The 17433-nt window shown below is 35.7% G+C and overlaps 1 protein-coding gene across 1 annotated transcript; it reads right to left on the bottom strand.

Moving 5' to 3' along the window:
- Nucleotides 1-14496: 14496 nt before the first annotated feature.
- On the bottom strand, nt 14497-15589 carry LOC113301261. The gene has a single exon (XM_026550016.1). It carries the CDS (start codon nt 15488-15490, stop codon nt 14942-14944), a length of 549 nt encoding a protein of 182 aa, XP_026405801.1. The 5' UTR covers nt 15491-15589; the 3' UTR covers nt 14497-14941.
- Between the last annotated feature and the right edge of the window lie 1844 nt (nt 15590-17433).

Raw genomic sequence — 17433 nt, forward strand, 5'->3', positions numbered from 1 at the left:
AATACTTAAATACATATGTAAGCTCTTTAGCAAAAACAAAGTCAAATAATCCTAACATAAAATTAACAGGGTTGACACGAATTTCGCATGCTGATACGATTTTAATTGTTGTAGAAAAGTAGTAAAAATATTCGTTCGACTCATACTTGTGAATATTTGATTTTAAACCTAATTCTAAATTAAACAAATATTAAATAGAAGATGATAACAATATTACGAGAGACCGGGACACAGAATTCCACCGTACAACTCATTCATGTGATTCATATATTAATTCTAAACAATTATAGATCAAATATTTACTATAATTTTTGGCAAAAGTAGATTTTCAAAGTAATGACTTAAATCAAAAGCATGGAACATCAAAAATCATGAACTAAGCATGACCCATCAATTGAAATCACAACCATTCAGTAAAATCATAAATCGATTAATAATCAATGCAAAATTTCATAAAAGAATTAATTATATTTACCACAAGCATGAAATATGGCTTCCTCCGTCATTCCAGTGTTGGGGTTTAGCTCCTCATGTTGCTCTCAAAATATTTATCCATTGTTCAAAAAGTGTTTACGAAGGTGAAAAGAGAAAAAATAATAAAAACAACGAGTTTTTTGTATTGCCGTTGCAAACTCGTTGTTACAAAGAAACTGTAGGAAAGGGAAGACTTCAGTTGCAGAAAGCCTTTTGCAAGCACTGATGAAAATCGCAATTTTTGCGACAGACTTCAGATGTCAATGTTCTTCAACTTCAACTTCTTCTTCACCGGCAGATAACTTCTCTGCAACTTTAATACCAAACAGGGAAATTTAGTCCCGAAAATATCTTCGTAGTCTTTTTTTTTTCCTTCTATGCAAGTTACGGGATTTTCTTATTTCCTCTTCTCTTACGCGTTTGCTGAATTATCTAAAACTTCTCTAAACTGATGGACACAAACCTTACGAGAATATATTCTTTTTGGTACCACGTACTTTCCATAAATCAAACAAGACCTGAGCCTATTTCTTCTCCCCTGTTTTTTCAAAACTCAACATCATCTTCTACGTTTTTATGAATCTGAAAAATATACCTCCCCTGTCTTGTCGCAACAGGGTTATTGCAAACAATTCCCGTGAAAAACTCTGCCCAGATCTCTTCCCAACTCTCGGCTGAAAATCTCGCAAGCGAGAAATAATTTTCCAACCAAAACTTGTTAAAAGGAGATGAAGAATGGGGTGCCCCTATCAATTTGAGGGTGTTGTTATCAACTGGGGTGCCCCTAGTAATTTGAGGGGTCCTTAGTAAAAATCCTGGGTGCTTTTAAAACTTTCTCCACCAATTTTTCCACACATGTTTATTTCTCAAAAACACCTACAAATGCATAAAATGGCAACATAAGTACAAAATTGAGCACTACAAATTATTGAAAACCGAGACAAATCAGACACAAAAATACGTATATCACATGCTCGGGAGTACAAAACCATCGGCAAATGGTTAAACTTCAATGAAAATAGCTACTTCCATTTGGGGTCATTTATAGTATGGATCAGTATCTTCATGTGGAAGAATTACAATATAAATATCAAATTACGGCATACTGAGAGCCTGGCTCTGGGATTCTTGGAAGCGTTTTGGCGATAAAAATTATTATGTGATCATTAGCATTGCCTGAAGTCCAAAGCCAACACTTTGATGGTATTTTGTACACAAACTTAGGACACTCCAGGAGTTATGCGTAAAAGTGTTTCCTTTTTCTTGTTCTTGACTTCGGGGGCGGAACCAACCTTATAAAATCCTAGTTTTTTTAGCCAAAAAAAAAATACAGAAAATGGGCTATATAGCCAAAAGGGAACCTTTTCTGGGCCATATGGACAGGTACGAATTAGGCCTGGGTCAAATGACCAGAAGAATCTTTTAATGTGGAGAGACCTTACTACCCTTTTGTAACCGTTCGTCCAGAACGTTCTCCTTCTCTTCATCAAAACCATCGCACTTTTTAACAAAAACCAGAACAACCAACTCTCATCTTCATCTTCTCAAAAAACTCTATGAGTTTCCAAACACAAAACTCTGTAAGTTTTCAAACCACCGACGTTCATCTTCATCGTCACCAGAAAATACCAAATCGATTTCCTCCACCGTCTACTAACAAATCATCACTAACAAAAATCAGTTTCATCAACCGGTTCATCACCATCAACTCTACCAGAAATTGGTTTCATCCACCGTCTGTTAAACACCATCAACACTACAAGAGGGGTTTCTGAGAATTAGGGTTTCAAGCATTTCAGTGTATTGGAAGAGTTAGGGTTTCAATCGATCCACAGAATGTCTCCTAGAACTCGTAAGTTTTCAAACCCTAACTCTGTTTTGTTCTTAATTTCAGAATTGCATGATTAAATTGTTGAATTGGTTGTTATTATTTTCATTTCAGTAGATTAATGTGTTGAATTGCTTGTTTTATTTTCATTTCAATTAGTATCTTTTGTCTATGAAACTGGTTTGCATCTGGTTATTTAAGTATTTCCACTGTGAAATTGGTTGAAGTGAAATTGGGTCATCTGGTTATCCAAATTGTTTCAGCAGGTTTAACCAGGATGGTACTGGTTTCATCCAGTGTTAATCTGCAGTGTATATTTTTTCAGCAGATTAAAACTGGATGAAACCAGTTTAGTTCAGGTTTCAAGATACATCCTATATTGAATATAAGACTATTAGCATGATAGTATTGTATGTTGTGAATTTTGGTAATAAATTATATCATGATTTAATTTGGTTGTTGTATGAAAATCTATGTTATGGATTGAATCTGGTTATGTTTTGGATGGATTGCATGAAATTGGGTTTGCATTTGGTAACGAAGTGATGCTCAGCAGGTGTTTGAAACTGGTTTTCATTATTTAAGTTAGGGTGTAACTGATCTGTTGGTGGTATTAAATTTAATGATTATGGGACTAATAACATCATACTGTAATGGTGTATTTAGGATGTAGACTAATTTCAGATGATGGATTAAATCTGTATAGTTAGGATGTAGACAATATAAGTTGATTCATTTTGAAAAAACTAAACTAAACATCTCAGTTTAAGTTAGGATGTAACTGGGGTAAACACGATGAAACTGAACTAATCATTGGTCTTAATTTGGTGTTAGGAAGTGTTTGATGGTTTGCATATTTTGGTGGTCTTAATTTGGTGTGATTATGGGACTAATAACAGCGTAAACTCCTTTTCTTTGCCTTCTTCAGACCATGTTAACATGTATAATATATAGGATGTAAGTGGGTTTCATCTGATACCTGCAGAAACTTGGTTTCATCTAACTATTATATATAGGATGTAACTGGGTTTCATCTGATACCTGCAGAAAATGATTTTCATCTAGCATTAAAGATGGGATGTAATTGAGTTTCATCCACAGATTTAAAATATGACTTAACTGGTTTCATCCAAATTGTTGCAGGAAGCAGTAGCAAGGAGAGTAAGAAGAGTGTCGGTGCTGAAAGAAAATCCAAGAAAAAGCATGATGTGAGCGTGAGTGGTGAGTCTAGCACATGGAATGTGGATGATGTGGGTGCCGAAATGGATGAAGACAAGCCAGAGAAAAAGGAAGGAAAGAAGACGTTCCCATCAAACATGAAACCGACAGTTGAAGTGCTGGAATCACTGGTACTTACTGAAAGACAAGAGGCTGTGTTAAGGAAGACTAAATTCTTGAACTTTATTGAGGCGATCAAACAAGGAAAAGTGGGCAAGGCCGAATGTAGCAACAGTGCGGATAACGTTGATGTCGTCGTGAAATCAGATTGTCCACAACAGTGCGAAAATAGGTCGTTAACTCTTTGAACTGAAATTATAACATACAAACTGAAACGAAGTTTGAACTGACATTACATTTTTTCTAGATCTGCAAACTGATATTACATATTCATTTGTCTTGCAGTCCTGATTCGTTGATGTATGTTATCTACTTCATTGAATGGGCAATGACAAACGGTTACTCCTTTGAAGGCAAAGATACTCTTGGAGAGGAGATGGGCACAAGACGAATAAATCTCGCATATGAAATCCTAACTGATGAGAATAGCTGCTGGAAAGTTTGATGTGTTTAGGTTGTTTAGAAAAAATTTATTAATGTAGTTCATACGGAAGTACTTTTTTTTTGTTGGACTATGTCTTCGCATAAATTTGTGATCCGTGGATTCGTCTTAATTAAACATGAACTTTTTTACTGAAAAATGCCTATACTTCAATTTCATGATAGTTGTGTTTGAATATGTTAGCCATAAATGATTAAATTTGCAGGTTGAAAAAAGATTTTTTTGTCAGAATGTAACCAGGCTTGGATGAAACTGGTTACATCCTAGCCTGTATAAAACTGCAATTTTTTGTCAGAATGTAACCAGGCTTGGATGAAACTGGTTACATCCAAGCCTGTATAAAACTGCAATTTTTTGTCAGAATGTAACCAGGCTTGGATGAAACTGTACATCCTAGCCTGTATAAAACTGCAATTTTTGTCAGAATGTAACCAGGCTTGGATGAAACTGGTTACATCCAAGCCTGTATAAAACTGCAATTTTTTGTCAGAATGTAACCAGGCTTGGATGAAACTGGTTACATCCTAGCCTGTATAAAACTTCAATTTTTTGTCAGAATGTAACCAGGCTTGGATGAAACTGGTTACATCAAAGCCTGTATAAAAATTGTTTTCAGAGTGTGCAGGTTAGAAAAAATAGTATTTCTGTCAGAATGTGAAGTATGAAACCAGTTACATCCTGGCCAAAAATCTCATTTTTTTCCCAGAATAGGCAGGATGAAACTGGTTACATCATGTACATTTAAATTTGAATCTTCGCAAACATTCAAAATTTACAGTGAAAACTGAAGAAAATGTACAATTAAACTAAATCAACATAAGACTATAATATATATACTATAAAACTGAAGAGAAATACTTGAAAAAATAATACCATAAGATATGTTTTTATGAACAAAAGAAACAATCCAAGGTAAATACTAGTTGCGAAAATATAATTCTAGGTAAATGAATCTTAAATGTGCAACAAGAGGCTACAGAAAAGAATAAACTAATAAAGATATCATGGTAAAAAGCTGCAGAGAATGAAGGCTGGAGATGTTCTTAAGCAGGTACTGCTGGTCGGAAGATGAACCAACTGATCTCTGCTAGGGTCTGGTGCTAAACGAAACTCGCTGATTGTACTGCTGCTCGGAAGATGAACCAACTGATCTCTGCTAGGGTCTGGTTCTAAACGAAACTCGCTCATAGTAGGTTCACGAACAAAATCAGGAGCACGAAGAGGAACACGTTCAAATAAACGAATCTCCAAGAAAGACAACTCCTTACCAATACACAATGCAAAGAAAGACCTGAGCTTCACATCACTGTCAACAACATTGCTTCTTCCCTCATAGTCAAATACAAACTGAATTGAGTCCGGTGAAATGTTATTCCAATAAGAACAAACATGCGACTTCAACTCATCAACTGTTGACTTCACATTAACATGGTATGGACATGCATCCGTCCCCCGGATAACCACACAAAGAAAATGATGATCCATCTATAATAAATATATAAAACAAATCTTATGAATCTGAATGTATAACTGAAGCTCCTCTAAATGGCAGACAGACTACCTTATCACCATGTTCTGCAACAACTCTATAACTGAAGTGTAGGATGAATCCATACAATGTAAGGCCTAACTTTCACTTTGACATACTACTATTTACCATTTTTTTTGTATATACCACTATGTATTTAAATGTATACGCATATCTTTTTCAGTAACCACATCTGAATGACTAGTTGAAAAAGACACCAAAAGTAAAAAAGCATCTCCAAAAGTCCAGTTTTAGATGAAACCAGATGATGGATGGAATTGAGTTCCAAATAGATTAATATTATGGAAAATAAATTGCAGACCTAAGTTCATCCATCATCTTGTTTCATCTCTCAATTCACATCAAAAAAATGAAACTTGGTTATCAATCAGTTCATCCATGATACAACAATCTCTCAGTTCACATCAAAACAATGAAATTTGGTTATCACTCAATTCATCCATCATATAGCCATCTCTCAGTTCACATCAAAACACCGAAATTTGGTTATCTCTCAGTTCATCCATCATCTAGTTTCATATCTCAGTTAACATCTAGTTTCATCCATCATCTAGCCCATTTTCTGTTATCACTTTAATCAATTTGGTTTGAATCTGTGTATATTGTTTCAGCAGGTTTAAACAATCAATCGATTGGATATAAACAAATAATCACGTTTACATGCACCAACTAAAACCAAAAGATAATTGGTTATTAGTAGAACCCTAGATAATCAAAATCAACAACTAAAACCAAAAGATAGTCAAAAATTCCATAATAATTGATAAAGAAACTTCAAAATCGACATATCCAGATATGCATTACAAAGAATTAGACAAAAACGAAATCAAAATTGGATTAATTGAAACTTGAAACTTACTGATTTGTGTTACTGGTTGTTGATGATATTAGATGACTTGAAAGTGGAGTAATCTAATCTTCGATTCAAGAATCGTTAATCACCATGATTGATCAACCAGATATGAAAAAAAGAATACACGAGCTCTGAATTTTCGATCGAATTCTGCAGGTGAGGAATTCTCAGGAGCTCAGGGACGAGGAGTTATGAAAAGAGAAAGAAATTCTCTTTGAAAAGAAGAGTTTAAAAAGTCCAGGGGTATTTTAGGTAACACATATTTTTTTGTTTTAATTTTCCTGGGTGAAATATCCAAATTGGCTATATAAACAGTATATTTCCGACTTTTGGCTATATGAACAGTATCAAAAGCTAAGAATCTATTTCACCCAGGATTTTTCATTTTTGGTCTTTTTGACCAATTTTGTGAAAAAAATATTAGACAATGTTGCACCACCAAGAAAAGAGAAACTAACGTTGACACTCCCTTACCTCAAATTCTAGCTCCGCACCACCACCACCACCGATTGTTTCCCTTCCCCATGGCCGTGCTATAACTAAAATTTTTGCATCATTTGAGACTAAAGGCCACAAAAACCCATGTTTACTACTGAAACATCTAACTAATAAAAACCCATGTTTACTACTGAAACATCTAACTAATATCTACTAAAGTTCTCAATAAAGATCGACCTGGTTACCATTAAGGGAACCAGATTGCTTGGGAGCATACCAAACTCTATACAAGGTGAACATTTATTATATGGGATTGGTACACCCTCTAATAAACTTGTACCCCGCTATCAACATTGAAAATCACCCCATTAATTTAGTCATTCGATTTTCTTTGGGTGTTTTGAATTTTGGACCGATCATAATCATACACGTGAAATGAAATAATTTGTGGAAAGTTGTGTTAGAAAATTGGTTGGCAGAATTTTGTAAGACATCATTGTATATTTTTATATAACGGCCGGTTGCAAAGAATTCTGTTCTGGTTTGTAAGTTCCCGTTATCCAAACTCTATACAAGGGGAACATTTATTAGAGCATTTCCAATGGGAATGAAGAAATCCATTCGTTTTTTGAGCCAGGTGGATGGCCAAACTAGGTTTTCCACTATGGTAAAACGTGTGATCTAGCTAAAAACGCTAGAGTCCATTGATCGGACTCTGGCGTCGGAAAGAAAAACGCGCGCGTCATAAAAACAACGCGGCGTCACAAGTAATATCGCCGGCGCTTTTGTTTCTAACGCCAACGGGTAGTTTTCAAAATTCGAATTTCACTTTTTTACCTCTATAAATTACCACCATCTTCAAACAATTCACTGACACCAAAATTCACTTGAATTTTCTCTTCTAAAATGGCTGAAAAGGAGATCACACTTTTTTGCGATGCAAAACTTGAAGCTGTTGTTTCTAAGATATGTGGGAGTTTTAAAAAGATTGAAAATTGTAAAAGGGAAGTGCAAGTTTTAAAAGTTTCTCCAAGAAAATGTTCCGCTAAAAGGCAAGGAAGAGCTCCCCTTTTGAAAGTTCACAACAAAAAATTCAAAAACAAAGGTGAAACTGTCAAAGAGCGCATTGAATGGAAAATACGTCAAATGAAGATAAACAGAAGGCCAAAACTTGTACTTGATTTTTATTGAAGTTTTTATTATTGTCTAAGTTTATATCTTGTAAAAGAATTGGCAGTAATATCAATGAATGAAAATGTTTATATTTTAAAATAGATTTCCACTTCAGATTAAGTGAAATTTATTAGAACTTATTAAACTTGCAAATAACATCAAAGTACACTTTAATAAACCACAACAAAAACATCAAACTACATCATATCCAGCGACATTCTCTCTGTAAAGTTCATAGCATTCAAAATGCCTAAACTCTCTCCCGCTTTCTTCGGTAAACTTGGTCTGAGCGATGGTTTCCAATTCTTCGTTGGATAATCCAGAATTGTTACGATGAACCATCCACAATACTTCTATATAATGTTTGACTTCATTAGTGATGAATGTAATTCTTAGTTCTAGGCTCTTACTGTTTCTTATGGCTTCATTCCGCGATGCTACAAAATGTTCCAATACTCTTTCCAAGAAATTGTCATTGTTCATTGGTCTCAACATACGATGTAACGAACATCGAACAAGAGCAACATCTTCTTCCATTATAAATTTCGGCAGCGGCATTCGAGTGCAGTAACGATGTGCTTGAGATGGACCATCTTTTAAAATTCTGAAACACGCTTCGTAACGAAAAGGATTATCGTGAGATTCCTCCCTATTATCAAGAGTTGTTTGGATCACTTCATCTTCAGTTACACCGCTGAACTTTTCTCGATCAATTTTTATTACCAGAGCAAGAAATGGCTGGACTGCAAGCCTAATAGAACGAAACCGAGCACACAATCGACGAGCATCTTGGTTTCCTGGGTTTCCCGTCAATGAGAATAACGTTGAAGAAAACGTTGTCCCAAAAAGAACTGTCATGAGAAATAACAACACCAGTGATTACCCTATGAAAGAAATATGCTTTGCATAGAGATATATCTTCTTCTTGAGTAAACTTGGGACCACGATTTCTGACATACATTTCTGCAAAGGAAGAGAGATGTAGGAAAAAGGAAGAAGAAGGAGATGTGATTTTGGAGATGGGAGGAATGAAATTTAAAGGTCGAGAAAGAAAAGTTTGCCGTTGGAAATGGAAATTTAGCCGTTGGCGTTTGTAGTAAAATCGCCCGCGACTTTCCTTTGGGTGCCAGTTTGAATTACCAACGCCTATTTCTATTATAAATACATCACTAGGTTTTATTCTAAACCAAACCAACCGATTTCTTTCTCATCATCCACCATGTTTTCTAAAGGCAAAGTGAAGCAAATATTATGTGTCGAAGCAAAAAAGGTTTGCCCATTATGTTTCATGGATAACCACAGTCTTATGCAATGTCCTTGGATGTATTCAAAGTGTCCGCTGGAAGGTTGTTCACGCATCAGAATGTTGATTGAATCACAACCGGAAAAGCTCAGGTATTTGCAATGTCAAGATCCCAATTTTCCAGAGGAACCACATATGCTAGATGTTGCTATGAAGATTAAAAAAGAAGAAGAAGAAAAGATTGCAACACTCTGCAAAAACTTCAAACTTAAAGCCAAATTGAAGAAGGAGTTATTATACTGCAAGCATTGTGGATATGGAGATCACGAATAGAAATATTGTCCACAAAGAATCAGTTTATGCTCAAAGCCCGATTGCAGGACTTTTATGCATTTGCGAACTTCTTCAGAAGAAGACACATATGGAAGGCATTTCTGGGAATGTCACAGGTGTTTTTTTGGTGGAGTGGGCTGATTGAAGTTGTAGGACAAATCGATTCAATTTGTTGTTTATTTTGTGTTATTACGATTATCTAAAATCATCAATATCAAGTAATTTAAAGTTTTCCTCGATTAAACATTGCACCATCAATTTCATAAATAAAAACTTATTGCATTGAACAACCACATCATACATGAGGATAAAAGAAAAACGTTAGATTAATACAACTACTACATAGGCGTCAATTCTCGGCGGGTGGTGGAATTCCTAAGGCGATGTAGGGATTGTATTTGTTAAGCACCCTAAGAATGTTGAAACAAGGATGGAAGTCGAAAGGATGACCGCGGTGAGATGCTGGCCACATCGCTAGAGTTCTGGGTTCCACTTCATGTTCGGCTTCACCGTTGAGCTTATTTTTGTGATTCTCCATTAGTTGAGAGATGAACTCCGGTACATTACAACTAATTACACTAAAACGATGCGCCAATCCGTGACAATCACGCACATGAATGTTCATCGTTTCAGCAACGAACATTCAAAAACTTTCTGCTAGAACGTCGATTGTGATACATTCCTACCGGTAGCAACATCAGTGGCAACATCTTTTGTTTGAAAAACGTAGGCTCTGCAAATAGCTAAATCCTCTTTTTGAGTGATTTTAACAAAACAAACTCTGGGAGGCATTTTGGTAGATGATTTGAGAGTGAAGAATGTGTAGAATGTGTGAATTCAGAGTTGAAATGAGGAGTATTTATAGATTTCAAAAAACGTAGCCGTTGGATCAAAGGGTCTTACAACCGTTCAGATTGAGCCGTTGGCGACATTGGGACTGGCTCTGGCGTTATTGATATGGACGCTGGCGTTATAACTGAAAACGCGCACTGGAAATAATTACGTTGGCGTTATTTCTTCTGTCGCCAGCGTAGGTAACAATGCCGCTCGTCATTAACACAGACGCGCGCTGGATGTTCCGACTCAATGTTCAAAGCAACAGATTTGATGATTTGAACATTCATTTTTCATGTTTGTTCATACCATAGAGGGAGCAAAATGAATAACCTCTGAGTTTGTTCATCCCATAGAAACTGCTCTTATATGAGATTGGTACACCCTCAAACAAACTTGCACCCCATTATCAACATTGAAAATCACACCATTAATTTACATTAATTTAGTCGTTCGATTTTCTTTGAGTGTTTTGGGTTTTGGACGAATTCTGTTCTGGTTGGTAAGTGTTTGGTACACAAAGGATATCTTTCTTATCTGGATGGATAACATAGATAATGGAAATCGATATAAAAGGCACGTGCAGTTTTCGATACTCGGACATATATCTATGCATTGATCTTGCTGTCCTTATAGTAACAGTTTCGATCATCAAATATGTTGTCAAAATAATTCACGATCTTTTTTGGTCGGATTCACTAGTTTTCCAGCCGATGCTTTTGATGGACTTTTTTTTTTCTTCCCCATTTTCAATCTTGTCGCTTTAACATATCAAATTCAATTTTAAGGCAAAAAAGCGAAGATTTGATTGGAGAATTTAGTAAAAGAAAACCTCCAATACAATGAATGTCTTTTATACATAGGGTCAGTAGTCATTGAGCTCACCTAATTATACTACAATTCATAGAAACAAAAAAAAACTTTTGGATGATAAAATCAATCAGATTACTTTGAGCTGCTTAATGTAGCCAATTTCTCTTGTTTCCATCTTTTATTGATCTTCTCAATAAATTCCTCCGCTCTTCTTCTAAGTTCATCTTCATAATCAATGTCAATGATTTTGGCATCAATGCAGTTGTCACTATTATCAATCTGGTCATCAAGAATTTGCTTTTTTTCATTTCCTAGTTTCTCGGGTTTGTCATCTGTGATTTCTATTTTAACGCTTGAGACATTATGAAAAACGCATTTCTGATCCGACCAAATTGAATCATCTCCGGTCAAATTGCTGTTGGTATGGTCATCCAATTCCAAAGATAGTGATGAATCATTTACTCCTTTCTCGGGTATCTTCTCCGTTATTTGAATGTTACTGCTTGAGACCTCGCTAACCAGGGTTTGTTGTTCTGATGAAGTTGAGTCAGTGTCACCTCCCTCGCCTGATTTCAAACCATTAATGAGGAGAACAATTATAATCAAATTACTGATAATAAAGATGCTGAGATGAGAATTTGAAGAAGCAAGAGTGATGAGTTCAAATGTTGAATCCAACATATTGGTTAAGGAGAAGAGAGGGTCTGTGATTGAGAGGTTGATAGAGATGGAAGTTTGAAATGGTCATTTATAAAGGGTTTTGGTTTAGGGAAGAAGTGTATCAAAGAAGCTCATTTTTAGTAATGAGGGAAATTTGTTTTATAAAATATAAATAAATTAAACCATAAAACGAGTAGAGTAGTGTGAAAGGTAACAGTTGGTGGATATTTTATTGGAAAAGTTTCTTAATTTTTATTGTAATTTATTCAAATAGTTTCAATCATACATTTTTCATTAGACAACTGGATTACAAAAATCCTTATCTAATAGTTGAATCAAGAGTCAAGAGTCCAAGTCTAGTAGTAGACCACAGGAGGGAAGTCTTCAGGCCCAAGAGACTATTTTGGTTGGCTCAAAGCATTTAGATGCCACCAACCTCCACCACCACCAGAAATGCTCCAAGCTAGAATGCAGGGGCTCAAAGTGGAGAAAGCTGTTGGGGACGGACAAATAAAACTTAGCAGCAGAAGCAATCAAGTGGACTCAAGCAGCAAAAGGTGGTTCTAGAAGGAAGTAATGTTAAAGTTATACAGTTTCGGTTAAAACTATCAAGCATGTCTTTTAACAGCCTTGCAAGATGAGACTTGTTTGTTTGAATCTCAATTTTGTGCACAAAGAGGGTAATCCGGTGGTTGATTGCCACATCAACATTATTGTCCTTTTTTGAGGTTCGTAGAAATCTTTGATTGATAACATAGAAAATTGGAAACATGTATGATATACCAGTTTACTTGGACAATCAAGTTTGCTGTCATATTGATTGAAAATTTGTCCAGCACCATTTTTTATTTTGCATTAATGTTAACCATCGAGCGAAAAACCAAAAAAAAAAATCCTAGTGCAATTATATAACAGTTGCCAATGAGCACCTAAAATGTACACTCCTCAAAACCAGTTAGGAAGAAATTAAACAAAAAACTCTTCAAATTAGTGTAGCTAATTTCTCTTGTTTCCATCTTCTATTAATCTTGTCAATAAATTCCTCTGCTCTTCTTCTAAGTTCATCTTCATCTTCGCAATCACTACTATCACCATCTTCATTTTCGACATTCATATGGTTGCCAGGAAGAAGTTGCTTACTTTCGCCCAATACTTTTCCGGCATCATCATCCACCGGCGAAATTTCTTGAGTGTTTTCATTTTCTTGTTTCTTCTTATTTTCCTCATCTGTGATATTTATGTTAATGCTTGAGACATGTTCACGATTTGACGAAGTTGAACCATTATCATCATCGCCCGTTTTTAAACCACTGATTAGAAGAACAATTATGATCAAATTGCTCATAATAAAGATGAGATGGGAATTTGATGAAGCAAGAGTGATTAGCTCAACTGTAGAATCCAACATATTGGTTAAGAAGAATGTCAAGAGCTGTGATTGAGATGGGCAGTGATAGAGGAGAATGGAAGTTTGGAAATATAATTTATAAGGAAGTTTTGGTTTATGAAAGCATTTAATATACTAAAGGAAAAGTTTCAAATAGTTTTAATCAATCATAAAACTTATGGATCAGAAAATCCTTATCACATGTTGAATCAAAGAATTAAAAGAGTCAAGGGTCCAAGTCTAACATAATGTAATTCAACTTTTGTACAACCCATTATCAGTGCGAGAATTGACCGCTGGAAAGAGGTCTCCGGCCCCAGGAGACTACTTTGATTTTGACTCAAAGTATTTTTTTTTTGTTTTTTTTTTAGCTTGGTACAGTGGTCCCTAGACTGCTCTTAAATCTCATTAATTTAAGAATTTTAACAATTACAAGGGTTCGAACCCTGACCTCCGCAGTGAGAACCATCAGATGATATGTCTGATGGTTCTCAGCCTCAAAATATCACCACCAGAAAATTTCCAACCTAGAATGGGATTAGACGATTAGTACACAAATAAAGAAGTCTGATGTAATTTGCAGGGGCAGGAAGCTGTTGGGGTGATTCTAGAAGGAAAGCAAGGCTGCCTGGGGAAGCAATCAAATGGGCTCATGACTTGAAGCAGCAAAAGGTGATTTACAAGGAAAATTATGTCTCAGTTACTTGCAAGTGGTTGATAGGAGCACTACTCATTCAAATCTCACTTTTGGGTACAAAAGAGGGTGATCAGTGGCTGATGATGGATTTACTCATCAAACCTACACAATGTCTGATTAACTTGAATCCTGAACCCTGAACCAAGTCTACTGGTGAGCTGTTTAAGAAAATAGTTGAGCCATGAAAGAATATAAGGCAGGGACCTACTACAATTCATTGATGTTGGTTAAGTGAAGTGACTGTACTTGTATTGTCCTTTTTGAGGTTAGCTCGAGAGTATCTCTGTAATCTTTGATTTTTAATATAGAAAATTAGAAGCATATATACATGCTAATGTGTTGTCAAAGCTATACCAGTTTTGGTTGCTGTCACAATAAAATGATTCCAAGTTTGCTATCCGCCATTTTTAATTTTTTTAGTGCCGCATTATTGTCTCGTCACTGATTCACAAGGACCAAAACAACAACGCCAAGAGAATTCCTACAATGGATGGAAAAGTACTACCAACTACCTTGCAATTTTACCAGCTGGTCATCTTCTTGTTCATGCCTTCTAGACATTTACCCGCCCTATGGATTCTCCATCTCCTACTGTCAATAAGGCATCCATGTTTAGTCTGTGTACCAAATATGCTTGCACGGTTCTGCCTTCATCTTATTTTTACTATGCCATTGTAGTCTTGAGGCTTGAAAAGGCAAAAAACATGGACGATTTAGAAGAAAAAAACTCTAGTGCAATTGTTATTAAGATTACAACATCTAGTTGCCATTGAGCTAAACCGGTCACCTAAAATGTACAAATCTCAAAACCAGGAAGAAAAAAAAAAGCCGGGGAAAAAACACACAAAATTTTTGGGCAAAGCATCAAATTACTGGTTCTCAATTAGAAATTAATGTAGCTAATTTCTCCTGTTTCCATCGTTTATTAGTCTTCTCAATAAATTCTTCTGCTCTTCTTCTAAGTTCATCTTCATCTTCATGATCAATGTCAATGATTTTAGTAGCAGTGTATCCATTATCACTATGATCATCGTAAACATGCTTATTTTCGCCTAGAGACTTTTCGGTATGGACTGTAAGTTCATCCAATTCCGACGACAATGATGATTCTTTTTCTCCTCTCATGGGTTTCTTCTTATTCTCCTCACCCTTTATTTGAATGTTAATGCTTGAGACCTTGCGAACCACAGTTTCGCGTTTGGATGAACTTGTATTGTTACTATCATCATCATCACCTGTTTTCATACTTCCATTGATGAGGAGGACAATTATGATCAAATTACTTATAATAAAGATGAGATGAGAATTTGAAGTAGCAAGAGTGATGAGCTCAAATGTAGAATTCAACATCTTGGCACTCAAGAATATTTGAGAGAAAGAGATGGATGTGTTTTTGGGATTGATAGAGAAAAGTTGGAAAGTTCGCATTTATAAAGGAAGCTTCATTCCAAGGAAGAAGAAGAAGAAGAAGAAGACCAACTGTACCAAAGAAGCTCTTTTGGGTTTGTGCTAAAAAGAAATAATAATTTGAAGCATAAAAGTAGATAGAAGTGTGAAAGCATACAAAAATCAAAGTTGGTGTATATTGAAAGATTTTGTTTGATGGTTTTTTTTCATTTCACTGTAAGCATTAAATCAAGACCATTTTCAATCATACATTTCTCTGGCTGAGAAAATAGTCGTGGCGTAGAAGATGGTTCAAGAGAGAAAACAGAGTTGACAGTCAAAGTCATGAGTCAATGGTCAGTCAACTTTTGTCCTTGAGCTATGAAAAAATCACATGTACCTTCACGGGGGATGGAGGGGTTACTTAAAGCATATCCTATGGGTAGTCCTCAAATGAAGACTAACTCTTTCATATGGACGAGTGAAATCACTATGGACAAATTTAAAATGGAACACTAGACGGGGATAGTCCTCCGTCCAAAAAAATAAAATAAAAAGTTACATAGACGGGCGATCCGTCAAAGTAAAAAAATAGAAGCAAAAAATATTATAGATGGGGGACAGTCCCCCCCGTCTATAATTTTTTTTTGTCTTTCTTTGACGGGGGACTGTCCCCCATCACTTACAACCACTCGTTCGACTGAACGAGCGTACGGTAATATTGAGGGTGAAAGTGAGGTTGGTAGTTCCCATAATAACCTCTAATTAGACCAAATTGGTAGTCACTCTTTGAAAATGAAAGAGTTACATTACCCATTTTATTTGCTTTTAGATCGGAATAACTGTTGATTTGGTTCCGAATAAGTCCAGAAAATGTTGAGGACACGATAAAAGAAGTTCTTGGTCCATTTGAGGTTTTACCAAGGCCAGATGATCTACAAATAAAAAAGGTCAAAGGTTGTGTATTTATTGGTGGTCCAAGAAATCAAGAAGGAGCTCAAGGAAACACAAAAACTCGTTCCATGACCTATCGAATCCAAGACTATCAAATTTTGACTTGAATGTAACTTAAATTGATGTGAAGTTGAGGGGATATAAAACTCTTGAGGATTTCAACATACATTTTACCAACTGTAGATGTTCAGTTGTAGGGTTGATGTATAAGTAGAAAAACATAATTAACGATATAAGAAATGTTGTGCCTAGTCACTGTTGAAATTGGAAAGAGTATCTTTGGCCATGTTCATGAACGATGTGTTTGGATATACTTTGACAAGTTTCCCAACACCTTATTAATCTAATTTAACCTCGTTTAATTGGGGGCCTCCTAAAAACAATTAGGGGCCTGACCAATATGTTTCCCGCACCAAAAGTTATAGGGGGTTTCAAAAGATGGCGAAAATATTATTATGCCCTTCTCTAATAACTAACCTAAAAATCCTATCAGCCCTTAACCTAAGGCCCCCAGTTTCATTTCCTATCTAAAAAAAAACTCTTCTTCTCTTCCCCTTATTCCTCTCTCTGCTCCCTCCTCCGCCATTAACGAACCGATTTTATTTATTTTTTTCTTTCAAACATGACACGATTAGCTTTTACTACAAAAATGACACGTACTAAGGCGGAATCGGAGAAACGTATGGCTCCAATCAAAAGGTATGTGAACTATAACCCCCTAATCTAACTTGGATTTGCGTTTGATTTGACTTTCTGATTGAAAAATTAGGTTTTCAACTGCAAAATTGCAGTTTCAGTTCTAGGGTCGTTATAGTCGAAGTCCTTATTCCTTAACGATTTTTCATCTGCATTTTGATATTATGAAAGCAACTGCAAAATTGCAGTTTCAGTTCTAGGATCGTCATAATCTAAGTCCTTATTCCTTAACGATTCCTTAACAAAGTGTTTGGTTTAATTACCTGTCATAGGACTTCCATCTTCCTTCTATGAAGAGTTCCAACATTATTCCACGTTGGTCTTAATTCAAATTC

The sequence above is a fragment of the Papaver somniferum genome, chromosome 8, assembly GCF_003573695.1.
Source record: "Papaver somniferum cultivar HN1 chromosome 8, ASM357369v1, whole genome shotgun sequence".
Taxonomy (NCBI): domain Eukaryota; kingdom Viridiplantae; phylum Streptophyta; class Magnoliopsida; order Ranunculales; family Papaveraceae; genus Papaver; species Papaver somniferum.

Coding starts and splice junctions, on each gene's coding strand:
- LOC113301261 (XM_026550016.1), bottom strand. CDS start 15,490: ATGCGAACTTTCCAACTTTTCTCTATCAATCCCAAAAACACATCCATC.